Here is a 20,497-nt window from a genome sequence, read left to right as displayed (position 1 = left end):
TCTACCCAGAAGTGCTTTCAATTGGGCGTGTAGCCATGGGAAAGTGTGATTGACAGCTGTTGACCAACAGCTGTTATTGCCCTCCCACCACAGGCCTAACACTGCATCTAGAAATGATTGGTCAGTGGCCAGCATGACTGCTATGTGACTCAAAACAACTTCAGTGTTTAAAAATAGACAGATAAAGAAGCTAATTAAAAAACAGCAGAAAAATTCTAAAGGATTTGATTCCCCACCCTCAGTTCTTTCTCCCTGCTAGCAAGCAGGGGACTGGATCCGATGGACTGGATTAAACTAGATTATTGGTATTATTTTTGAAAAGTCACAAAAGAGAAGCTGTCAGGAAGACAAAGTAAAGCTTCCTTTTGCAGGAGGAAAAAAAAGATAAAGGGAGAGATTGCCAAGCTTAGTCAGTGAGAAAGCAATTTAAAGACATAATTTCATCACTTATTCACTAGAAACCACTAAGAAGTTTATTTAAGATGATACATTTTATGAACACATACACAAGAAAAGCACTAACAATTCACAACTGTGTTAAGAGAGAGAGCAGAAATTATACTGTAGATAATTTGATAACAACATTCCCTCCTTGCCAAACCATTTAAAGTGTTTGTATCTTTTCCCTGAGAATGTAATTCCCCTTTAATGAATTATTTCCTTACTACCTCACCTCACCCAGGTGTGAAATCAACTTCCTTTGCTACTGGTTTGCAAATGTGAGCATTGGCAGAGCGTCAAAACGGGATGAGCCTGCTACCGACTGCAAAGGTAAGTAGAACAGGGGGAGGGGGAGGGGAATCCGCTGTGCCAGGTGATTTTGATTAGCTAGAAAGCAGGAAATCCCACTATTCTAGCTAATATAAATCGTATGTCACAGCTGATCGTTGGAAATATCGGTTCGCCTGAACTGGTAACATTTTTTTTACTACTGGTTTGGGTGAACCGATCTGAACCGGTAGCATTTCACCCCTGACCTTACCCCTCCCCAGACCTCTCTATTCCAACCACAGAGCTTTGGAGAACAGTGTCCAAAACAGCACTTTAGCTCAAGCTAAAATTTGTTTGTATTTACATCCAAAGCTTCTGCCTGGCAAACCCAAGCGGAGAGAGTTGAACAGGATTCAGCAACAATCTTTGGCCCAATCAGCATTCCACACCTGTCTCCTAAAAGGGGTCCCAATTCTTGCAGCCTGAAGAATAAAATAGGGAATGAAGGTTTTTAGAAAGAGCAGTCATTCTTCCTGCCATCTCCCCCCCCCCCTTTGTTTTCGTCCAGGAACACAGATAAAGAATTGTTTGAAAGACTAGAAATCTTATATGAACTTTATGTTGAAAGAAGATTGAATGGATTTATGAATTTAGGGACTAAAAGAGCTGAAAGAGAAGGGGAATGGAATTTTTTAAAAAAAGAGGGAAGGAAAAGAGTAAAAAGGTAACTGCACAATAGAAAGAGTAGTGGAAGTGAAAATACTATATTTTTAATTATTCAGTTAGTTCGTTATATTTTTATTTTACAGGTAGTCCTTGACTTATGACTAGTTGCTTAGCACCTGGGGGTTATGTATAACCAGGATTGGAAATTAAGATAGTTGGGCCTCACGTGACTGAACTTTGGACACTCGGCAATTGGGACACCACTTATGGCTGTTTCCAGTGTTGGAAGAATTATCCATCTGGTTCAGTTCCAAGCGGGGAGAAAGACACTGGAAACATGGAGGCTGTTTGGAAAGATGGTTTAATGGAGCAGAACCATCAAGCACATGGTCCTGGTGCAGCTGACCACATGGAGTTGAGGGAGAGGGGTATTTATACACTCACTAGAGCTTTGCACTTTAACTTCCTGTTCCTGTGCAAGAATGTGTATTCTATTGGCTGCTGTCAGGCTCCCATGGGGCTATGCAGGTGTCATAGATGAGGTTGTCTGAGCTCCGAGGTTTGGTTGAAGCTTACTGGGTGATGCAATGTCCCCAGGTGATTTTGCAATGCAGTGAGCCCTGCTGCTAGATGGGTTAATCCTATTATGTCCTGGAGGGTCATGTCTTAATCCCATCACCCTGGAGCTGGAGGTCTTTGGTTTTCTAGCTAGGCTGGCCCAGTCCTTCTCAATGGGCACCAAATATCTGCTGGGGGCAGGTAGCTGAAGCTCTGAGTTTTCCCTTTAGGGAAAATATAATATTCTGCCTTTTTAATATTTCCTAAAATATTTCATTCTTCTAAGAAGGATGGGTGCTAATTTTCTACAGCAGCATCCTGAAATCACATGACTGCATTTCACCATGTTTTGTTACTGGTACATCCAGTTTTTGCCGAAACCACTCCCATTGTGAACCATTGGCGTTTGCTTAGCAACTGCCACAAAAAGGTTGTAAAATTGGGTTGGTCATGTGACTGACCCTTTGATGACTGTCATGACTCTGGACCGTGATGGGCAGTGGTGGGTTCCTACCAGTTCGGCCGAACCGGTAGTGGTTTGGAAGCCTGGGTTGCTGGAACCGGCAGCGACCCAGGCCTGCCACACACCCAAACTGGTTCTCCTGGTGGCACCATAAGTGCTGCCACCTTGTTTTTGGCTTCTGCACATGCATAGAACAATTTTTATTGTGCTGCGCATGTGCGCACGGACAACATCAAGTGCGCGTGCATGCCCACAAGCGAACCGGCAGTAGTGGCTGTCGGAACCCACTCCTGGGGATAGGGCAGGGTTCATTGCAGTCACAAGTCCAGGATTACCTGCATTTAAAAATTACAATTTAAAAAAATAATAATTGTGAGATATTGATTTGAGAGTACATCGCTCCCCTTTCAATTTTGCAATTCAAGAAATGGGGAGGAGTCCCTTCTGAGATGTTTGCCATTCTTGTATATTGACATTCCTTCTGTAGATTCAGAGGCCACTTGTCTGTCTGTTGTCTAATTTATGGCTCTTCCTGTCAGGTGCAAGCAATCCATCCCACTTATAAATAGCTAAATCAAGTGACCTTACTGTCCTCTACTTATAGAATCTCCCTTGACCATTTGCTAAGCTAAGGCATCCTGCATCTGAGGAAAGGTCACAAGGCAAACCACTAGAATATAAACTGAAAGCAAACACCACTCTTTACAAGCACTGATGACGTTACTTTCTGTACAGGTAGTCCTCGAGTTACGACCATAATCGAGCCCAACATTTATGTTGCTAACTGAAACATCTGTTAAGTGAGTTTTGCCCCATTTTATGAGTTTTCTTGCCACAGTTGTTAAGTGAACCACTGCAGTTGCTAAGCTAGTAACACAGTCGTTAAGTGAAACGGGCTTCCCCATTGACTTTGCATGTCAGAAAGTTGCATGAAAGCTGATCACGGGGCTCCGGGAAACTGCCCTGTCATATGAGTCCGTTGCCAAGTGTCCGAATTTTGACCATGTGACCATGGGGATGCTGCAATAGTTGTAAGTGTGAAAAGTTGCCATAAGTCACTTTTCTCAGTGCCGTTGTAACTTTGAACAGCCACTAAAGGAACTATTGGAAGCAGTGGTGGGATTCCAATTTTTTTCACTACCGGTTCTGTGGGCGTGGCTTGGTGGGCGTGGCATGGCTTGGTGGGCGTGACAGGGGAAGGAGACTGCAAAATCCCCATTTCCTCCCGATCAGCTGGGACTCAGGAGGCAGAGAATAGATGGGGGCGGGGCCAGCCAGAGGTAGTATTTACCGGTTCTCCGAACTACTCAAAATTTCTGCTCCAGAACCTGCTGAATACCACCTCTCATTGGAAGTCAAAGACAACCTGTAATCAGGGTAATGAAAAGTCTGCATAAAAACAACCAAGCTAAGGCAACATCGAGGACCCCTTCAGGGCGTGCTTTTGCCTCTTGTAGCTGCACAAAAATTCTAAGCTAAGACCTGGTTTGACCCCTCCTTCCAGCCTAGCTTGCAGTTTCCAAACACTTCCACTTGTCTCCGTTAGCCTAGAATCTTTACAATACAATACAATAGTAGAGTTGGAAGGGACCTTGGAGGTCTTCTAGTCCAACCCCCTGCCTAGGCAGGAAGCCCTATACCATTTCAGACAGATGGCTATCCAACATCTTCTTAAAGACTTCCAGTGTTGGGGCATTCACAACTTCTGGAGGCAAGCTGTTCCACTTTGTGCAGCTGCAGGAGGCACAGGCTTGACCTGAGAGGTCCTTGATGTTGTTTTAGCTTGGTTGTTTTTAATGCAGATTTTTCATTAGCTAAATTGTTATTTAACTCATCATTGCTTGTAAACAGTGGTGTTTGGTTTCAGTTTATATTCTAGTGCAGGGGTGTCCAAACTTGAGAACTTTAAGACTTGTGGACTTCAACTCCCAGAATTCCCCAGCCGGCTGGCTGGGGAATTCTGGGAGTTGAAGTCCACAAGTCTTAAAGTTCTCAAGTTTGGACACCCCTGTTCTAGTGGTTTGCCCTGTCACTTGACCTTGACCTAAGATCCATGTCCTTATCTAGCAAGCAGCCTGGGGAGATTCTGTAACTTAAGTAGAAAAACAACAAAATCACTTGTTTGAGCTATTTACAAGTGTCATTTGCATATACAATTACCCCAGTTGAATTGTTCATTTCTGATTTTATTCATCTTGCTTAGAAATAGGCTACATGTTGTTTGGTGGAATGAATTGTCCATTGCAGGATTTCAGTAAGTCTAGAAAGAAATACTCACAGTTTTTCATTCAATGGGGAATCATCAACCCACATCCACTTTCTTGCTGGAAACATTCCTATCAACCCAATCCATAGTGATTGTGTTTCAACAGAAATACTTTGGATAAAAGTCTGTTAAAAAAAAACACTTGATTAGTGGTTGCTGAATAGTGAAGCCTTGATTTTACTATCTGTCATTCAGCAGACTGAAGTAAAGTCTGCAGTAAAATTATATTTCTATATCTGCTTCTATATCTGAAGCAGTCTATAAATGAATGTTTGCATAAATATATTAATAACACTACTTGTCACTGTGGAGAAAATAGGCAGAAGCATTAAATATACCATCTGGACTTATACAAGTAACAGTGGGATATGCATCTGATATGCAAAATGCACAGGTACAGTATAGGTGGTACCTTGCTCAATAGTAGTAACTGTGAAAGGGATCTTGGAGTCCTAGTGGACAACCATTTAAATATGAGCCAGCAGTGTGCAGCAGCTGCCAAAAAAGCCAACACAGTTCTAGGCTACATAAACAGAGGGATAGAATCAAGATCACGTGAAGTGTTAATACCACTTTATAATGCCTTGGTAAGGCCACACTTGGAATACTGCATTCAGTTTTAGTCACCATGATGTAGAAAAGATGCTGAGACTCTAGAAAGAGTGCAGAGAAGAGCAACAAAGAGGATTAGGGGACTGGAGACTAAAACATATGAAGAACGGTTGCAGGAACTGGGTATGTCTAGTTTAATAGAAAGAAGGACTAGGGGAGACATGATAGCAGTGTTCCAATATCTCAGGGGTTGCCACAAAGAAGAGGGAGTCCAACTATTCTCCAAGGCACCTGAGGGTAGAACAAGAAGCAATGGGTGGAAACTAATCAAGGAGAGAAGCAACTTAGAACTAAGGAGAAATTTCCTGACAGTTAGAACAATTAACCAGTGGAACAGCTTGCCTCCAGAAGTTGTGAATGCCCCAACACTGGAAGTTTTAAAGAAGATGTTGGATAGCCATTTGTCTAAAATGGTATAAGGTTTCCTGCCTAGGCAGGGGGTTGGACTAGAAGACCTCCAAGGTCCCTTCTAACTCTGCTATTGTATTATTGTATTGATGATGTTCGTCCATCGTGTTCGAAGAGGACCTTGACATCTAACAGGTTGTGGGCTGTCCACGGTGTGTCCGCAGGTGGCTGGTAAGGCCTACAAGGGCATGAAATGTTCTGACACATGTTCGGCAGACGTGTGTGGGCACCATTGTTGCAGCCTTTGCAGCTCTGGCTTTGTGGAGTGCTCGCTTCTCTTGTCCTATGGTTGTTCTTTTGTCCTCAGATGTATGGCAGCCTTGGTGGATCAGCGTGCGCCATGTCGATTGATCTTGTGCCAGGGTTTCCCAGGAGGTGGTGTCGATTTCCTGGCACTTGAAGGAGGCTTTCAATGTGTCTTTGTGTCGCTTCCTTTGTCCCCCGTGCGATCGCTTTCCTTGAGACAGTTCATCATAGAGGAGCTGTTGAGGGATGTGGTGGTTTGGCATCCTTGCAACATGGCCTGCCCCAGCGTGTCTGGGCTTTCGTCAGCAGGGTGTGAACTGATGGCAGGCCTGCACTGGAGAGGATTTCTGTGTCTGGCACCTTCTCCTGCCAACGGATCCTCAGTATTCTACAGAGGCAGGTCATGTAGATGTGGCTCAATTGCCTAGCATGCCTCCTGTATACAGTCCATGTCTCACTGGCATACATCAGAGAAGTTAGCACTACTGCTTGGTAGACTTTGAGCCTTGTAGCAAGGCTTATTCCACACTGGTCTCACACATTGATCAGCAATCTGCCAAATAGCAGAGTTTGCCTTGGCGATTCTGCAGTTGACCTCAATGTCAATTGTCACTGCACGGGAGAGGGTGCTGCCAAGGTACGTAAATTGATCCCCTGCTTGCAACTTTTGTCCCTTCACTGTGATGGTGGGCTCTTAGTGTTGGGCTTTCGGAGCTGACTGATGCATCTAATAATATGCATCTAATAATAAAGCATTTGCAAGGGATGCAGTGGCTCAGTGGCTAAGGCGCTGAGCTTGTCGATCAGAAGGTTGGCAGTTTGGCGGTTCGAATCCCTAGCGCCGTGTAATGGAGTGAGCTCCCCCGTTACTTGTCCCAGCTTCTGCCATCCTAGCAGTTTGAAACCATGTAAAAATGCAAGTAGAAAAAATAGGGGCCACCTTTGGTGGGAAGGTAACAGCATTCCGTGCGCCTTCGGCATTTAGTCATGCTAGCCACATGACCATGGAGATGTCTCAATTGCTATTCTATCTAGAAAGCAGGGAATTGTGGGGGTTGTAGTTCAGCACTCTTTCCATCCATCTTCATTGCTCCCTTGACCATTCAAACCCAAACCTTTTTTTTTTAAACAAAGTTTTATTGGTTTTTTGAAAAATAACAGGGAAAATGGTAATGGAATGGTTACAAATTTTGGCAGTTGCGATGTGCGGTAGGTGCCCCCTCCCTCCATACTCATAATATACATTGACACAAAATTCATTACTAAATAGTAATATATAGTCAGCATATGAGTTCAATTAATAATTTCGATCAATTTATGTCAAGCAGATTTTCTTATTCATTTTTGTGATCTGAGTTTTCTCGGTATTGCCCCATCTCCCCCCGCCGCCAGAGCTCCGGCCCCTCCCGTGTCCTGTATTTCTGTTGTAGGATCATCTGGTTTTTCTAGGAGTACTTTATTTTTTTCCATAAAGGCCTGCGCCTCTATGGGTGTATTAATTCTAACTCTTGTGTCCTCCCAGAATATTAGCATACCTTCAGGCATCAACCATCTGAACCACACCCCTTTCTGGTATAATTTCTTCGCTAATTGTGAATAGATTTTTCTTTTTTCCCTCACTTTCTTGGGGATCTGTTTCAGGATGGTTATTTCCCTATCTTGGTATTTCAAAGCTTGCCCCCTTTGTGCACTCAGAATTTCTTGTACTTTTTCTGAGAAATTTAATGTGTACCTCCCTGGGTACGTTATGTGTTCTAGCATAGGCTGAATTCACTCTGTACACCAGATCTAGTTCCCACCCCATCTGTTGTTTCTCTTTCTGAATGTATTCAGCCAAAATACTTGTCATAATGTCCCTTATATCTTCATCATCTGTCTCCACCACATTTTGAAATCTAAGGTAAAAGGACATTCTCTCAAATTCTATTTTCATCTGTTGGGTGTCAAGTTCTTTGTTCCCCTTCTGCACCCCTTCCATCCCCTCCCTCATCTCAGCCGTCCCACCCTCCAAAAGATCCAGTCTCTGTGAGTTTTTATTAATTTGGGCCTGGTTCTCTTTGATTTCTTCTTTCATCTCTTTTAATTGTCTTTTTATTTCCTCTTGTCCCTGTAAAAGTTGTTGAAACATTTGTTGAAATTCAGTCTCTGTAGTTTTAGGTTGCATCAAAGCTGTTATCGTTGATTGTGTACAGGGACTGGATGTTGTAGATGTTGGGGCAGAGGCAGCAAAGCCAGGCTTCCCAGGAGGTGGTTTTTTTATGAGACATTGTTTGTGAAATAAAGAGTTCAGTCAATACAGAGAGTGATCAGTCAGATAGGTAGAACAGCCAGGAGAGTCCAGGAGATTAAAGGTCCAGGCAGAAGGTGATTTTTCTAGTTACACTGGCAGTAAGATAGACCACACACCAGGGAGTCCAAAAAGTAGCAATCAACAAGAGATTTATCTGAGTAGCACGGAGACAAAGACCGGAAGCCTGAGGTTTTAAAGGTGGAGTCAATTTTCACAGTCCATAAAGACAACGGAAGTGTGCCATCTTGCCCTGGCAGCTTCGGGTTTAGAGGCATAACAAAGTTTTCAAAGTTTCCAAAATTACCAGATCATCATTGCATTGTGGAGTTAAGTCCAAAATTCGCTTTTAGTAAGAGCGTGACATCATTGGTTGGCTCTCCCCCTCCTCCTTCCCCTAGGGCTGAGAGTAAAATTGTTTCAAGCCGCCTGTCCGAGGGGGGGAAAAATCCCCCTCCCTCCAGCCGCGCTTCTCCAGCCAAGCCGAAAGAAAAGTTTAAACTGCTGGCAATTTCTCCAAATTAGTAGAGGGAATGGAAGGGAGTTTTCGCCTCACCGCACCGCAGCCGCGTCCTTCTGCTTGGTTATTCTTCCGTCAGCCTCGCAGCGAAGACGCCGGAGCGTCTCCCCATCATGCTCCCCAGTGCCTGGAGCGAGGCGGGGGGTCCCCCCTGGCCGCCGCCAATCTAGGGGATCCCCTGCGGTGCCGCTCCTCCGGCAGGAGCCTCTACCAGGCGTCCTGTGCCCCCCAAGGAGTGGGGAGCCCACCGGGAAAGCGCGGGGCGAGCAAAGCTTGTCCGTTGCCGTCAGCCGCTGGAACCGGAAGTCCATTCAAACCCAAACCTTGACCTACCATTTCTTCTTGTTCCTTCAGCACCAGCATTTGAGCGCCTCTGGCTCTGCAGTCTTCCTGGCTTTTGTCCCAGGTCCCCAGTTCTTTGGAAATCCAGTAGCATTTGCCATCATGATAAGACCAGTTTCCAGGACACAAGGGACATCGGAATCTTTCTGAAAGCCAAACAAAAAAGATGCCATTTTTTTTACAAGAATCATATATGAACTTTCTAAATGGGATGTAGTGGCTTTAAAGCTGCACTACGGTCATTCATGCATTTGCCATCACAGTGAGACACTGACAGGCCTCAATAGATGACCATAATGGAGTCTTCCCATTACGGTCCCAAGTCGTGATGGTCATTAAGCATAGCTCCCATATGATCACCTGGCCTAATAAACCCATCCCTGGCCTCTCCGATGTGGTCATTGAATGACCATACTGGTTGTTAAGTGGAGCATAGGGTGCCTCAAAGATGGGGATGCCATTGGAGACATAGTGTGTGTCCATGGCTGCCTACACCCCAACCCTCATGCCTTCTAAGACACCCCCCCCCCATTCCTTGAGGCACCTAGGGTTGCCAGGTGTCCACTATTTGAGCGGACAGTCCACTTTTTTCACATTATGTTCACTATTTTTTCCCCACAAAATAGTGGACATTTTTTTTATTCAAAAGCTTTATGATGAAATGGTGCGTAATCTAAAGCTGTACAGTCTAAGAGAATAAGGATAGGAGAATCGCGTTTTGTCTTTTTTTTTCATAAGTTAGAATGAGACAAAGATCGAATATCCATTGAACTCGATTCTCCGAAAAAATTATTAATCATACTCAGTCGTTTCACAAGACATTTAATAAAAGTATATAAAATTATTTACATACTATTTTTCTTAACTCGCATTTACCTATTATTTTTATATTATACTTTTTTCTTAGTTGGATAGGTAAGGTTTGGAACACTCAATAACGTATCATCATTTGAGGTTCAATGAGTACTAGCCTCAATATGTAGAGCGCGAATTTGTCAAACCAAAGATTTCGTTGAAGCATTATAAACATAAAAGTTAATCATTGTTTTTATGCAAATACTATTTCGCTGTTTGCAAGAAAATATATAATTTAATTGTAAAAAAATTTTTTTTTACTACTTAACCCCCCCCCCCCGCTTGTCTGCTATTTTTTGGAAGCAGACCTGGCAACCCTAGAGGCACCTTGTGCTCTGCTTCCTGCCCTTCAGAGCCCCCACAGCCCTTGGGCCTGCTTCCCACTCCATTGAGTCGCCCACACTCCTCCTCACTCCCCATCACCAATCAATCACTTATCTTCTGTACTGTAGATTTCCAGAGCTCATATTGGGGTAAGGATGGCTCCTCTGAAAATATGTGCCTGCTTCTGGGACAGAGCCATGCAGCCTAGGGATGCCAAAGGGCAGTGCAGACGGCTCTCCTTCCCCAATGAGAGCTCCAGGGCTCCACACTACACAAGATAAATGAGTGCTCAGTGATAGGGGATGGGGAGGAAGATGTGGGATCTGGAGGAGTGGCAATGGGGATGAGGGCCACGTGGGATAGATTTTATAATATTTGCAAGATGGGTTTTGTAGTACTGTTGCACTGGCTAACTAACACGGATTTTCTTGCATTTTCATTTGCCTTATTTCTCTTTCTCTTTAAAATGTATTTAAAATGTATTGTTAATAATTGGCTATTATAGAGGAGAGAGGCTGAGAGGCACCGCACTGTCCCTGCAATTGGTTGTAAGGTTGAATCCGCCTGAATTTTTTTCACGCGACCACAGAAGTGGTGCAAGACCTACTGTATAACTTTGAACTGTAGCTTTGCGGATTCCATCATAACTTTGAATGTTGCTAAGCGACTAGAAGTAAGTAGAGGACTACCTATATTTGCAGCAATTATGCACTGAAGCTATTCTAGACGTATACTTTCAAGTACTGAATCTTAAAAAAAATAAATCTAAAATCAGGGACAACTGGGGAAGGGTGCAAAAATATCAAATGGCAGCTGTATCAAACCACATGTAGACAGTGGGGACATCAATGATATGGCCATGGCTACCATCTCAATTTTTTGGATCTCTCTTGCAGATGCTAAGACCGTACTAGATATAACAAGATCTTTTGGGCGGCTGGCTCTGAAAGGCTCCACCAGGGTAGCTTAATGCAGGTTGATTTTTCTTTTGGTTGAGAATTCAGAGGGGGAAATGAAACTTGATTCATTATCAGTTACATCATGAATATTTAATTATTATTCTTGCTAATTCACATAGAAATCATGGTATGTGACAATACTAAAATTTAATGAACCCAGATAAGCCAAGCTGTCATTTGCAGTCTGGGTCTACTACCATTTTAATTTTTTTTATAACAGTCTATGCTGTATTTGCTGTAAAAATTAAAACATCAAGTTGACAAATTATTTTTACAAATCCAGACTAAGCTGGGTGAAATATCACAGTATTGTATTTCTTTTCTGCGGCCTCCTACTAGTGGTGCCATTAATACTTTAGCATTCATATTATGCATAGTTACTTGTTCTGACACCCCTCTCCGCGCCTGGGAATAGACCAGAACACAGGCTTGGCTGTTTGCCACTATTTAATTTGCTGAGATAACAAATCCTTTGGCTGAGGGCCCAGACAACTCATGTTAAAAAACAACCCAGAGAGTCCCAACAAACAGGCACGGCTAGAATACATGGATTTTCTTCACTGCTAATTTGAACGGTTGTTTCCTGCAAATGTCCCCTCCCAACGCCTCACCTATAAGCTCTCTTGGGAGGGGCCAATCCACAACCACCTGTGCTAATCATTTTCTGTGAGTCTGCCTACATAGTTGCTGCTTCCGTTTTTCAGCCCTTCTCAATCTAGCATCAGGGACAAACTGCCTTTGATCCTCCCCACTGCTCCATGCCTCAGGTGCCTCCTGGTGGCCAACCAACCCCTCTGGTTCCTGCTCTGAATCTGAACCCTGTACAGGGTCCTCCACATCGTCCAGGGCAGACTCAAATGATCTCTCGCTATCCGAGTCCATCAGCAGCTCAACCGGATCCTGCTGGACCACAACATGCATGCTTGCATGTTTGGTGGGGTCTTTTTTAGGTGTTAATATTACTGTAACATAGGATATATAAAATGATGGAGGGAATATAAAAAGGGAAAATAGAAAGATGCATTGATTCTAAACCTCTAACAATATAGATATCAATATATTTATAAATATATTGATGTCTATATGTCTACATATATAAAGAGGGACGCAGTGGCTCAGTGGCTAAGACGCTGAGCTTGTTAATCAGAAGGTTGGCAGTTCAGCAGTTCAAATCCCTAGTGTCGCATAACGGACTGAACTTCCATTACTTGTCCCAGCTTCTGCCAATCTAGCAGTTTGAAATCATGTAAAAATGCAAGGATTAAAATAGAGACCACTTTGGTGGGAAGGTAACAGCGTTCCGTGCACCTTCGGCGTTTAGTCATGCCGGCCATATGACCACGGAGACGTCTTCAGACAGCACTGGCTCTTCGACTTTGAAACGGAGATGAGCACCGCCCCCTAGAGTTGGGACTGACTAGCACATATGTGCGAGGGGAACCTTTATCTTTATCTTATATTTAAAAAGTTCTGTACCTTTCATCTGGAAATCCATCATGTCCAGGGTCTTCCCCTAGTTTTACACAGAGATTGTATTGTCTTTATGGTAGTGTAGCACTAACCCTCGTAAGGGCTGCTGGAGTCTGGGTTCTCCTGGATCTCTTTGTATGGCTGCCAGTCCAACCTGGTCCCTCTCTGATGCACTTCAACTTGCCAGGGTCACGTGATGGAGGGGTGGTCAGCCTCCTCTCAGCAGGCAGGTCCCGGACGGGGTGGTATTCAGGTGGTTGGAGCTTCTTCCTCTTTCTCTATCTTCAATCTCTCTTGAACTGCCAGCTGGGCTCTCCTTCCACAGCTTCTGCTCCTTCGTAGTTTCCTCTCCTTGCCGCCTTTCACTTAAACTCTTCTCTCCCTCAGGCTTGGCCTACTGAAGCCTCTACTATCCTATTCTCTTCTCTCCCTCAGGCTTGACCCACAGAAGCCTCTGCTATATCCTATTCCCTTATTTCCCTTGGTCTTACCTCCACTCTCTCTGCTTCCTGTTCCTTGTCTTCCCTTCCCTTCCCTTTTTCTTTTCTTTTCCCCCCAGCCAAGCCCTTCCTTTCCTCTCTTGCACTCCTTCTCTCTCCTCCCCTTCCTCCAAAACCCTCCTTTCATTCCCTCCTCCCCCCTGCTACATGTTCCCCCCCCCAAAAAAACTCTTTGGTCCCCCAAAGAATGTAAAGTGTTTACCAAGAATCTGAGGTGTCGGGATGGATTAGGATTTCGTCTAGCAGTGAGTACTGCCTCATCTGTGCTGTGACCCAGAGCATTATATGTCAGTCTTTTAAGGGGGTGTATCACTCATTTCAGTCTCTGTTCTTTGGGCCCAGCTGGGAGGAATGAGTCATCCCCTCGAGACTTCTTGCAGCCAAATGTCTCTGGGGGTGGAAGCACATTCTCTGCTTCTGGCTGTTGCGAGGCATGTGAGAGTATTGCGTCTTTCCTCAGAGGTCCCTCCTGCCCAGAAGCCTCTGGATTTGGCGGTACTGTCACTTGTATTGCTCATCTCTGATGCACTTCAACTTGCCAGCGTCACGTGATGGAGGGGTGGTCAGCCTCCTCTCAGCAGGCAGGTCACGGATGGGGTGGTATTCAGATGGCTGGTTAGTTTCCTCTCCTTGCCTCCTTTCACTTAAACTCTTTCCCCCCTCAGGCTTGGCCCTCTGCTATATCCTATTCCCTTATTTCCCTTGGTCTCACCTCCACTCTCCCTGCTTCCTGTTCCTTTCCTTCCCTTTCCTTCCTCCCCCCCCCAGCCAAGCCTCTCCTTTCCTCTCTTGCACTCCTCCCCTTCCTCCAAAACCCTCCTTTTATTCTCTCTTCCCCCCTGCTACATTAGTTATACAGCTATAAAAGGATTCCTTATATAGCCTCCTAGAGGAATAACTCAGTGATGAAGAGTATTTATTTATTTATTTATTTATTTATTTATTTATTTATTTATTTATTTATTTATTTATTTATTTATTTATTTATTTATTTATTTATTTATTTATTTATTATTTATTTATTTATTTGTTTTAAAAGCAAATATCCCTCTTGATATATTCCACAAAATAAGCATTTCTTATTAGGAAGGCTGATATCATATAAGTTATAATGTTTAAATTTGAGAGCAACTGGAATGTGGTCCAAGGTTATAATGAAACAGAGGAGTTCATAAATGAATTTAGCAAAATAAGAAAAATGATAGTCTAATTTAAAACAATTTTCAAGTACATGAGAAAAGAGTATATTGCCTACATTTTGGGTTTCAAAAATGCCGATTTGTTAACTTACATCTATGTTTGTAATACTTATCCATTGTGAGAAAAGAAAGGGTTTTATGTATTTATTTTAAATAAATAAATATTTAACATCCCTAGCCTAGATTACATGTTGATAGTTTGCAGAATATAGTTATGGAAAACATCTATAAAGTATTTCAGAAGTGTTCTTAAGGAGGTCATAAAAGGACCATAATCTGGGCAATAGAGACTTTAGTTATCTTTACTATCAAAAAATAATAATAATATATCCCTCAATGTCCCAAAGCTCGTATTTCCATCATTTGTGAAAAGACAAGTGATGGTTACATCACAGATCTTCCCAATTTCCACATAAGATGGAATTTTCTCAAAATTCAGGAGATTGGATGTGATATGTTCTCCACCCTTATCTCACAGCAAGAGAATATTGGCATTACCTGTTGAGTTAACCGGGACTTGTTTACACAAAAATGTCTGCGAGCGAGAGACAACATTCTCCAATCTCTGCTTAATTTCTGTTTCATTGCTGGTCTCCTGAGAATCAAAAGCCTCCTTGTATTGTCTTCTCTGAAAAGCTTGAAATTCAAACAGGGAATAAATCAATTGAGGAAAGGAAGATATTATTATCCTTTTTTTTCCCTAACCCATCCTCCACTCCTTTTTATTAATCATCTGAATATGATTTAACTCAGAACATTTTGTTCTTCTGAAGAGTATAATGAAACACTTAAAATACCTAAATAATAAGATAAAGAAGAGTTACATTACAACAGGCTTAGGTGAGCAAGAAGCATGATTTGGATTTAATAATATAATTTGAAAGCACAGATTCCAAGAGGTAACTGTTAACATTCACAATCCCATTCCCTTTTTTTTGAGAATCAAACAGATAGTTTCAGCCACCATTTTGGCTTTCATGTCATACACACAGGGAAGTAGGTGTTATCTGTCACCATACTACCATCACACAAATGTGTGCAGTTACTTTGTGGCATATGTTTGGTCTAGTGGTTAAGACATCAGGCTAGACACCAGGAGATTGTGAGTTGTAGTCCCACTTTAGTATAAAAGCCGGCTAGCTGGTTTTGGACCAGTCGCCCTCCCTCAGCCCAACCTACCTCACAGGGTTGTTGTTGTGGGGAAAATAGGAGGGAGTATTAGGTATGTTTACTGCCTTGAGTTATATTAGAAATAATAAAGGCAGGATACCAACTAAGCAACTAACTTTGGCTTCTAGCTGATATCTATGATTCCTGGCATGATTTCCTAAAACTTTATCTGAGAGAATGACTGAAGAAGACATTGTAAAATATAATAGCTATAATGAGTGAGCAAAATTCCAAACAGGAGAACCTTAATGTGGTTGAGAAGAGTTATCTTCTGTTCTATGCCATTAAATCCTGGTATTTTGTAAGCCCCATTGGATGAATGACACCATGGGAAAGCTAAAATTATTTTGATTGAGATTGGCTATAATAACAGAATCTTGCAAATCTGATTTGGCTGAACCACCTCCTCCTCCTCCTCCTCCTCCTCCTCCTCCTCCTCCTCCTCCTCCTCCTTATAGTTCAGTGAAGTAGGGAACTGTCTGAGTTGCGGTGGATTTCTGTGCGTGCATGCACAGTATAATAAAAATTGTTCTGCGTATGCGCAGAAGCAAAAAACAAGATGGCGGCGCCTATGGGGGCGTGGAAGGCCTGGGTCACTGCCATTTCCAGCGACCCAGGTCGCCAAAATACTACTGATTTGGCCGAACAGGTCCGAACTGGTAGGAACCCATCACTGGTCTGAGTTGCTTCCAAATGTTATCTTCCTGTTCTTATATTACCTGCCTGTTGCTGACTTCAAAACTATTTCAGCCCTCTTTTTTTGCCTAGACAATAGCTCCTGCATATCCTCATCAAAGTAATCTTCCTTACTTTATATAAATTTCAAAATATTCAGAAGTTCAGGGTAGAAGGTGTTACATTTATAGCGACTCACCACAGATCCGCAGTGCTATCACACCTCCTACTAATAGGCTGATCACAACACATCCAGCCCCAGTAATGACCCAACGATAACAACGGTATCTCAGCGGACGAGCTACAAAACAACCCAAGGATAACGTTAAATCGGAAGAAATATCCATCTAGTTCAGTTCCAAGCCAGGAGGAAGACACCGGAAACATGGAGAGTGATTGGAAAGACGGTTTAATGATGAAGCAGAAACACATGTTTCTGTTGTGGCTGAACACATGGAGTTGAGAGTGGGGAGTTTTATTCCTTCTCATGGACTTTGCACTTGAGGTTCCTGTTCCTGTGCAAGAACATATATTCTATTGGCGGTTGTCAGACTCCCATGGGGCCATATGGGGTCATGTTTGTCTACCATATGTTTGGTTGACGTTTGCTGGGAGTGATGCAGTGTCTTTAGGAGATTGTGCCATGTGGTGAGCTCTGTTGCTAGATGGGTTAATACTATTATGTCCTGGAGGGTCATGTCTTAATCCCATCACTTGGAGCTGGAGGTCTCTTGTCTTGTAGATAGGCTGGCCCAGTCTTTCTTAAAGGGCACCAAATATATGCTGGGAGCAGGGAGCTGCTTTCTGTCTTTTATCATCCAGGGAAATATAATATTTTTGCTTTTTAAATATTTCCCAAAATATTTCATTCTTCTAGGAGAGGGATGGGCGCTAACTTTCTACAATAGGAAAAGAGGTTCATTTTGTAATGATGATCAAATTTTTCTCTCCACATGAAACAGTAATAATTTCCATATCCTTACTGTATTAACAAGGAGATTAATCTTTTTCTCACAACTGCGACATGGCACAACTGACAATCTTAATAAAACAGAATAATTTATCTAGTTTTGTTTTCATTTGGAAACAGCTTCTGGACTCTGTGCTCTTAATGCACACACACAAAAAAAGAATGTTAAGTTTTGAGGACCAGATTTAATTTTTCTATAGAAATAGATTAAAATCATTACAAATGTAAAGCAAAGGGATGTTTGTAACTTTTTTTGTACTCTACTGTACTGAAAAATTGGAAATCAATATTTTGTTTCTTTTTCCTTTATTCTTTGCACTCTACTCTTTATTCTCTCTCTCTCTTGAATTTTATTTCCATTTGTATTTTATCTCAAAATCAGCTTTATATACTGTGTGTGTGTGTGTGTGTGTAAAGTTCTTCCTTTATGCTCTCTTTGAATCTTCCTGTGTTGTGCTTTTGTAGCAACACCAAAATAGTCCATCTGTTTCTCAATTCTAGCAACTTTAGGGACTCCTGGAATTCACCATGCTGGATTAAAGTTGCTGAGGTTGATAAACACTGTTCTAGCAGCTCCACATTCATTTCCTGCCATCAAAACATTATCCACAACAATTTATTTGTTGATTTCTTCGTTTTGCTGGCTGTATGTATGGTTTGCCAGACTTGAGAGATTTGGGTGGGCAGCTTGAGAAGAGCAAAGCCAGAGCAATTGCAGGGTGGTAGGTTTCAAAAAAAAAATCCAGGGTGGTGTCTGCAACTATTTCAATACACACAAAAATGACAAGGCTTTGACCACTTAATTTGTGGCCATTATCTTGCTTATTGACATCCTCTCTGCGGACATTCTTGGACCAAAATAAATCAGGGCAGAAATTAGCATACTAAAATGCAAAATGAAGGTGTTCCTTTATGGATCAGAAATCCCTTAATTCCAATTTGCATATTTGGAAATTTACCCTTCCTTGGACTCAGATATCTTATTCAGTGATCAAATATTTTCTGTCTCCTCAATTATATCCGACATTTTGATTTGTGAAATTGAGACTTAACTGCTTCACTGGCTTTCAAATTAAAAGCTGAGATAGACAAACGTCAGATTTACGTTTCCTTCAACAATATAACCATGGTTCCTATCAAATTAAAGCTACTCATATCAGAGGAAGACTGCCAGTCTGTTTCCCTTGTAAATGTCCATAAATATCAGGTACTCTATAAGTATCAGAACAAAGGATGGCCAAATGTGTTGAACTAGAAAAGCAGGCCATATTTTTATACGTGTTTTTGGATATCTTCTCAAAAATCCTTCCAGGAGGGCAAATATTGGCTGGTCTAAAATTAGCCACTCAGCCTCATAGCTAAGAGGATTGGAGTCCAACAATTCCCAGTTCATTTAATCTAACACTCTTCGCAATGCTTCCTTCATTGCAGCAATCAAAAATATTTAGCAGACATGGTAATCAAACTAACAGGCAAACAAATGGCGGAAGGAAAAATGTAGAGAGAAAGTGTGCTGTTACCTACAGACCCAACCTTCCATATCATAGTTCTTAATCTAGTTCAGATAAAAATTTATTTTACCTGATTCCCGAGACACAGAGATTGGATTTTGCTGTTTTCTGGCTTGTATGTTAAGCGCCAAGTAGCCTTCCTCATCCTCCATTTGACAAGATGTTCTTCAGAGTGCCCTTTGAAGAATGTGGTGTGTGTGTGTGTGTGTGTGTGTGTGTGTGTGTGTGTGTCTATACGCTTTTCTGAGCCTGCAATTCTGTGGGAGAAGCCGCAGAACTGGCCACTTGTGGTAGAGAAGCAACAGAGAGAATGAGGCCTCCGGCTTGACCATCTCTCAGCACCTCTGCTCCGCTCTTGATGGCTCAATTGTTCCAATGAATTTGTTTCCAAAAAAGGCTGTAGAGAAAGGTCACAGGCCAGCTCTTGTTCACTTAGCCGTTCACTTCATTCCCCCCACCCCCCCGTAAGAAAACAGCCAATAAATACTATATCAACTGACTACAGAAATGTGCAGGCCTTCCCATTAATGCCCAAGCCTATCTGTCTGAAGAATGCAAGGTGAAAGGTGGAACTGTTAAATGCTTGCTATGCTTCAACCAAGATTAAATTATCTCAGGGTGTAAAAATATCCACGAAGGGAGGAAATCCAGACTTCTGCCTCAACGCTCAGACCCTTACCACGCTGGTTCTAAAGAAAAAGAATTGTTTGGCAAGCCAAGAGATGCTTCTAATGATGCAGCCACAACATTTATTTAATATGCTTCAGAGGTGGGTTGCTCCCGGTTTTACTACCGGTTTGATTTCGCGCACGCTTCGCTTTTGTCTTATCTCTCCTTTCCCACTTTGATTCTATGAACACCCACTTTTTCACAAGTACTTCAAACAGTACAGCTATTTCCTCAAAGAAATTAAAATCTAAATAGCTTTGTGGGTTGTGGGTTGGCATTAGTGCTAAGGGCCCAAGGGGATCACTCTGTTAATTTGCAGGCTTTGGGATTAATCAAATGGTTTCAACTTTCTTTCAACCAGTTGCTGGAAATGTCTTTGGAGAGTTTTCCACCGTTTCTCTGATAGTCACAGAGAGATAGAATAATGTTGAGGGAAAAGAAGTCCTCCCAGGTCAGTCCTGTAAGGACAAAATTATGACGTTGTTGAAAACACAGACTGTGCGATGGGACTTTTCTTCTGGCCTGACTAGCTGGCCAATCACATTGACTTTAACAATGCAAAAGCTGGAGATAGAAGCCCACTGGATGGACTTCATAGGGCATGAAAGCTTATTCTGATATAATAGTCTCTGTCTCTACGCATGCAGAGCAGAGGTGGGTTGCTGCCGGTTTGTCCCAGATTGGGCGAAACAGTAGTAGTGGTGGCGGGAGACTCCACCCACCCGCTCTGGACGCTTCTGCTCATGCCCAGAAGTGTCTCATGCGGGAGCATGCCTGAACCGGTAGTAAAAAAATTCGCAAACCACCTCTGGTGCAGAGCCTGTGCTGACCCCTAGGGACTGCCTCAAAATTCCTGCACTTTTCTCTGAAAGACGTTTTCACTAGAAGATGGGAACCAACTTGTGACAGTAAAAATAACAATTGTAAATAAAAATTAAATAAGGTGTCAAGAGTGTAGGAAGTGAAAACTGCAGTGTTTTTTTAAAAAGCAGATAACTTCATTATAAACCTAATACCAAATTGTAAGGAGACACGGACAAAAAAGACCAAATATCTATCTCAATAGCACTGTGAACCATAAACTACACATTCAGAATTCTTTCTTCAGTTACAGTA

At 42.5% G+C, this 20,497-nt stretch overlaps 1 protein-coding gene across 1 annotated transcript; it reads right to left on the bottom strand.

Annotated features, from left to right (window-relative positions):
• Positions 1-460: 460 nt before the first annotated feature.
• On the bottom strand, positions 461-13,222 carry LOC309396500 (killer cell lectin-like receptor subfamily B member 1B allele B). Its single transcript, XM_081961660.1, has 4 exons — positions 12,694-13,222; positions 9,071-9,225; positions 4,677-4,789; positions 461-1,193 (listed from the first exon to the last, which is right to left on the bottom strand). The coding sequence occupies exons 1-4, from the start codon at positions 12,713-12,715 to the stop codon at positions 1,055-1,057; spliced, it is 429 nt and encodes a 142-aa protein (XP_081817786.1). The 5' UTR covers positions 12,716-13,222; the 3' UTR covers positions 461-1,054.
• Between the last annotated feature and the right edge of the window lie 7,275 nt (positions 13,223-20,497).

The sequence above is a fragment of the Natrix helvetica genome (assembly GCF_964273705.1).
Source record: "Natrix helvetica genome assembly, chromosome: 1".
NCBI classification, from domain to species: domain Eukaryota; kingdom Metazoa; phylum Chordata; class Lepidosauria; order Squamata; family Natricidae; genus Natrix; species Natrix helvetica.
Note: the sequence above shows the minus strand (reverse complement) of the source record. Positions and strands in the feature narration are given on the sequence as shown.

What these genes read in the sequence shown, in the direction of transcription:
- LOC309396500 (XM_081961660.1), bottom strand. Translation starts at nt 12,715, where the DNA reads ATGATGGATTTCCAGATGAAAG. An exon ending in GATGGATTTCCAGATGAAAG is followed by an intron (nt 9,226 to 12,693) that starts GTACAGAACTTT and finishes TTTGGCTTTCAG; the next exon opens with AAAGATTCCGATGTCCCTTG. An exon ending in TGAAGGAACAAGAAGAAATG is followed by an intron (nt 4,790 to 9,070) that starts GTAGGTCAAGGT and finishes TTTTTTTAACAG; the next exon opens with ACTTTTATCCAAAGTATTTC.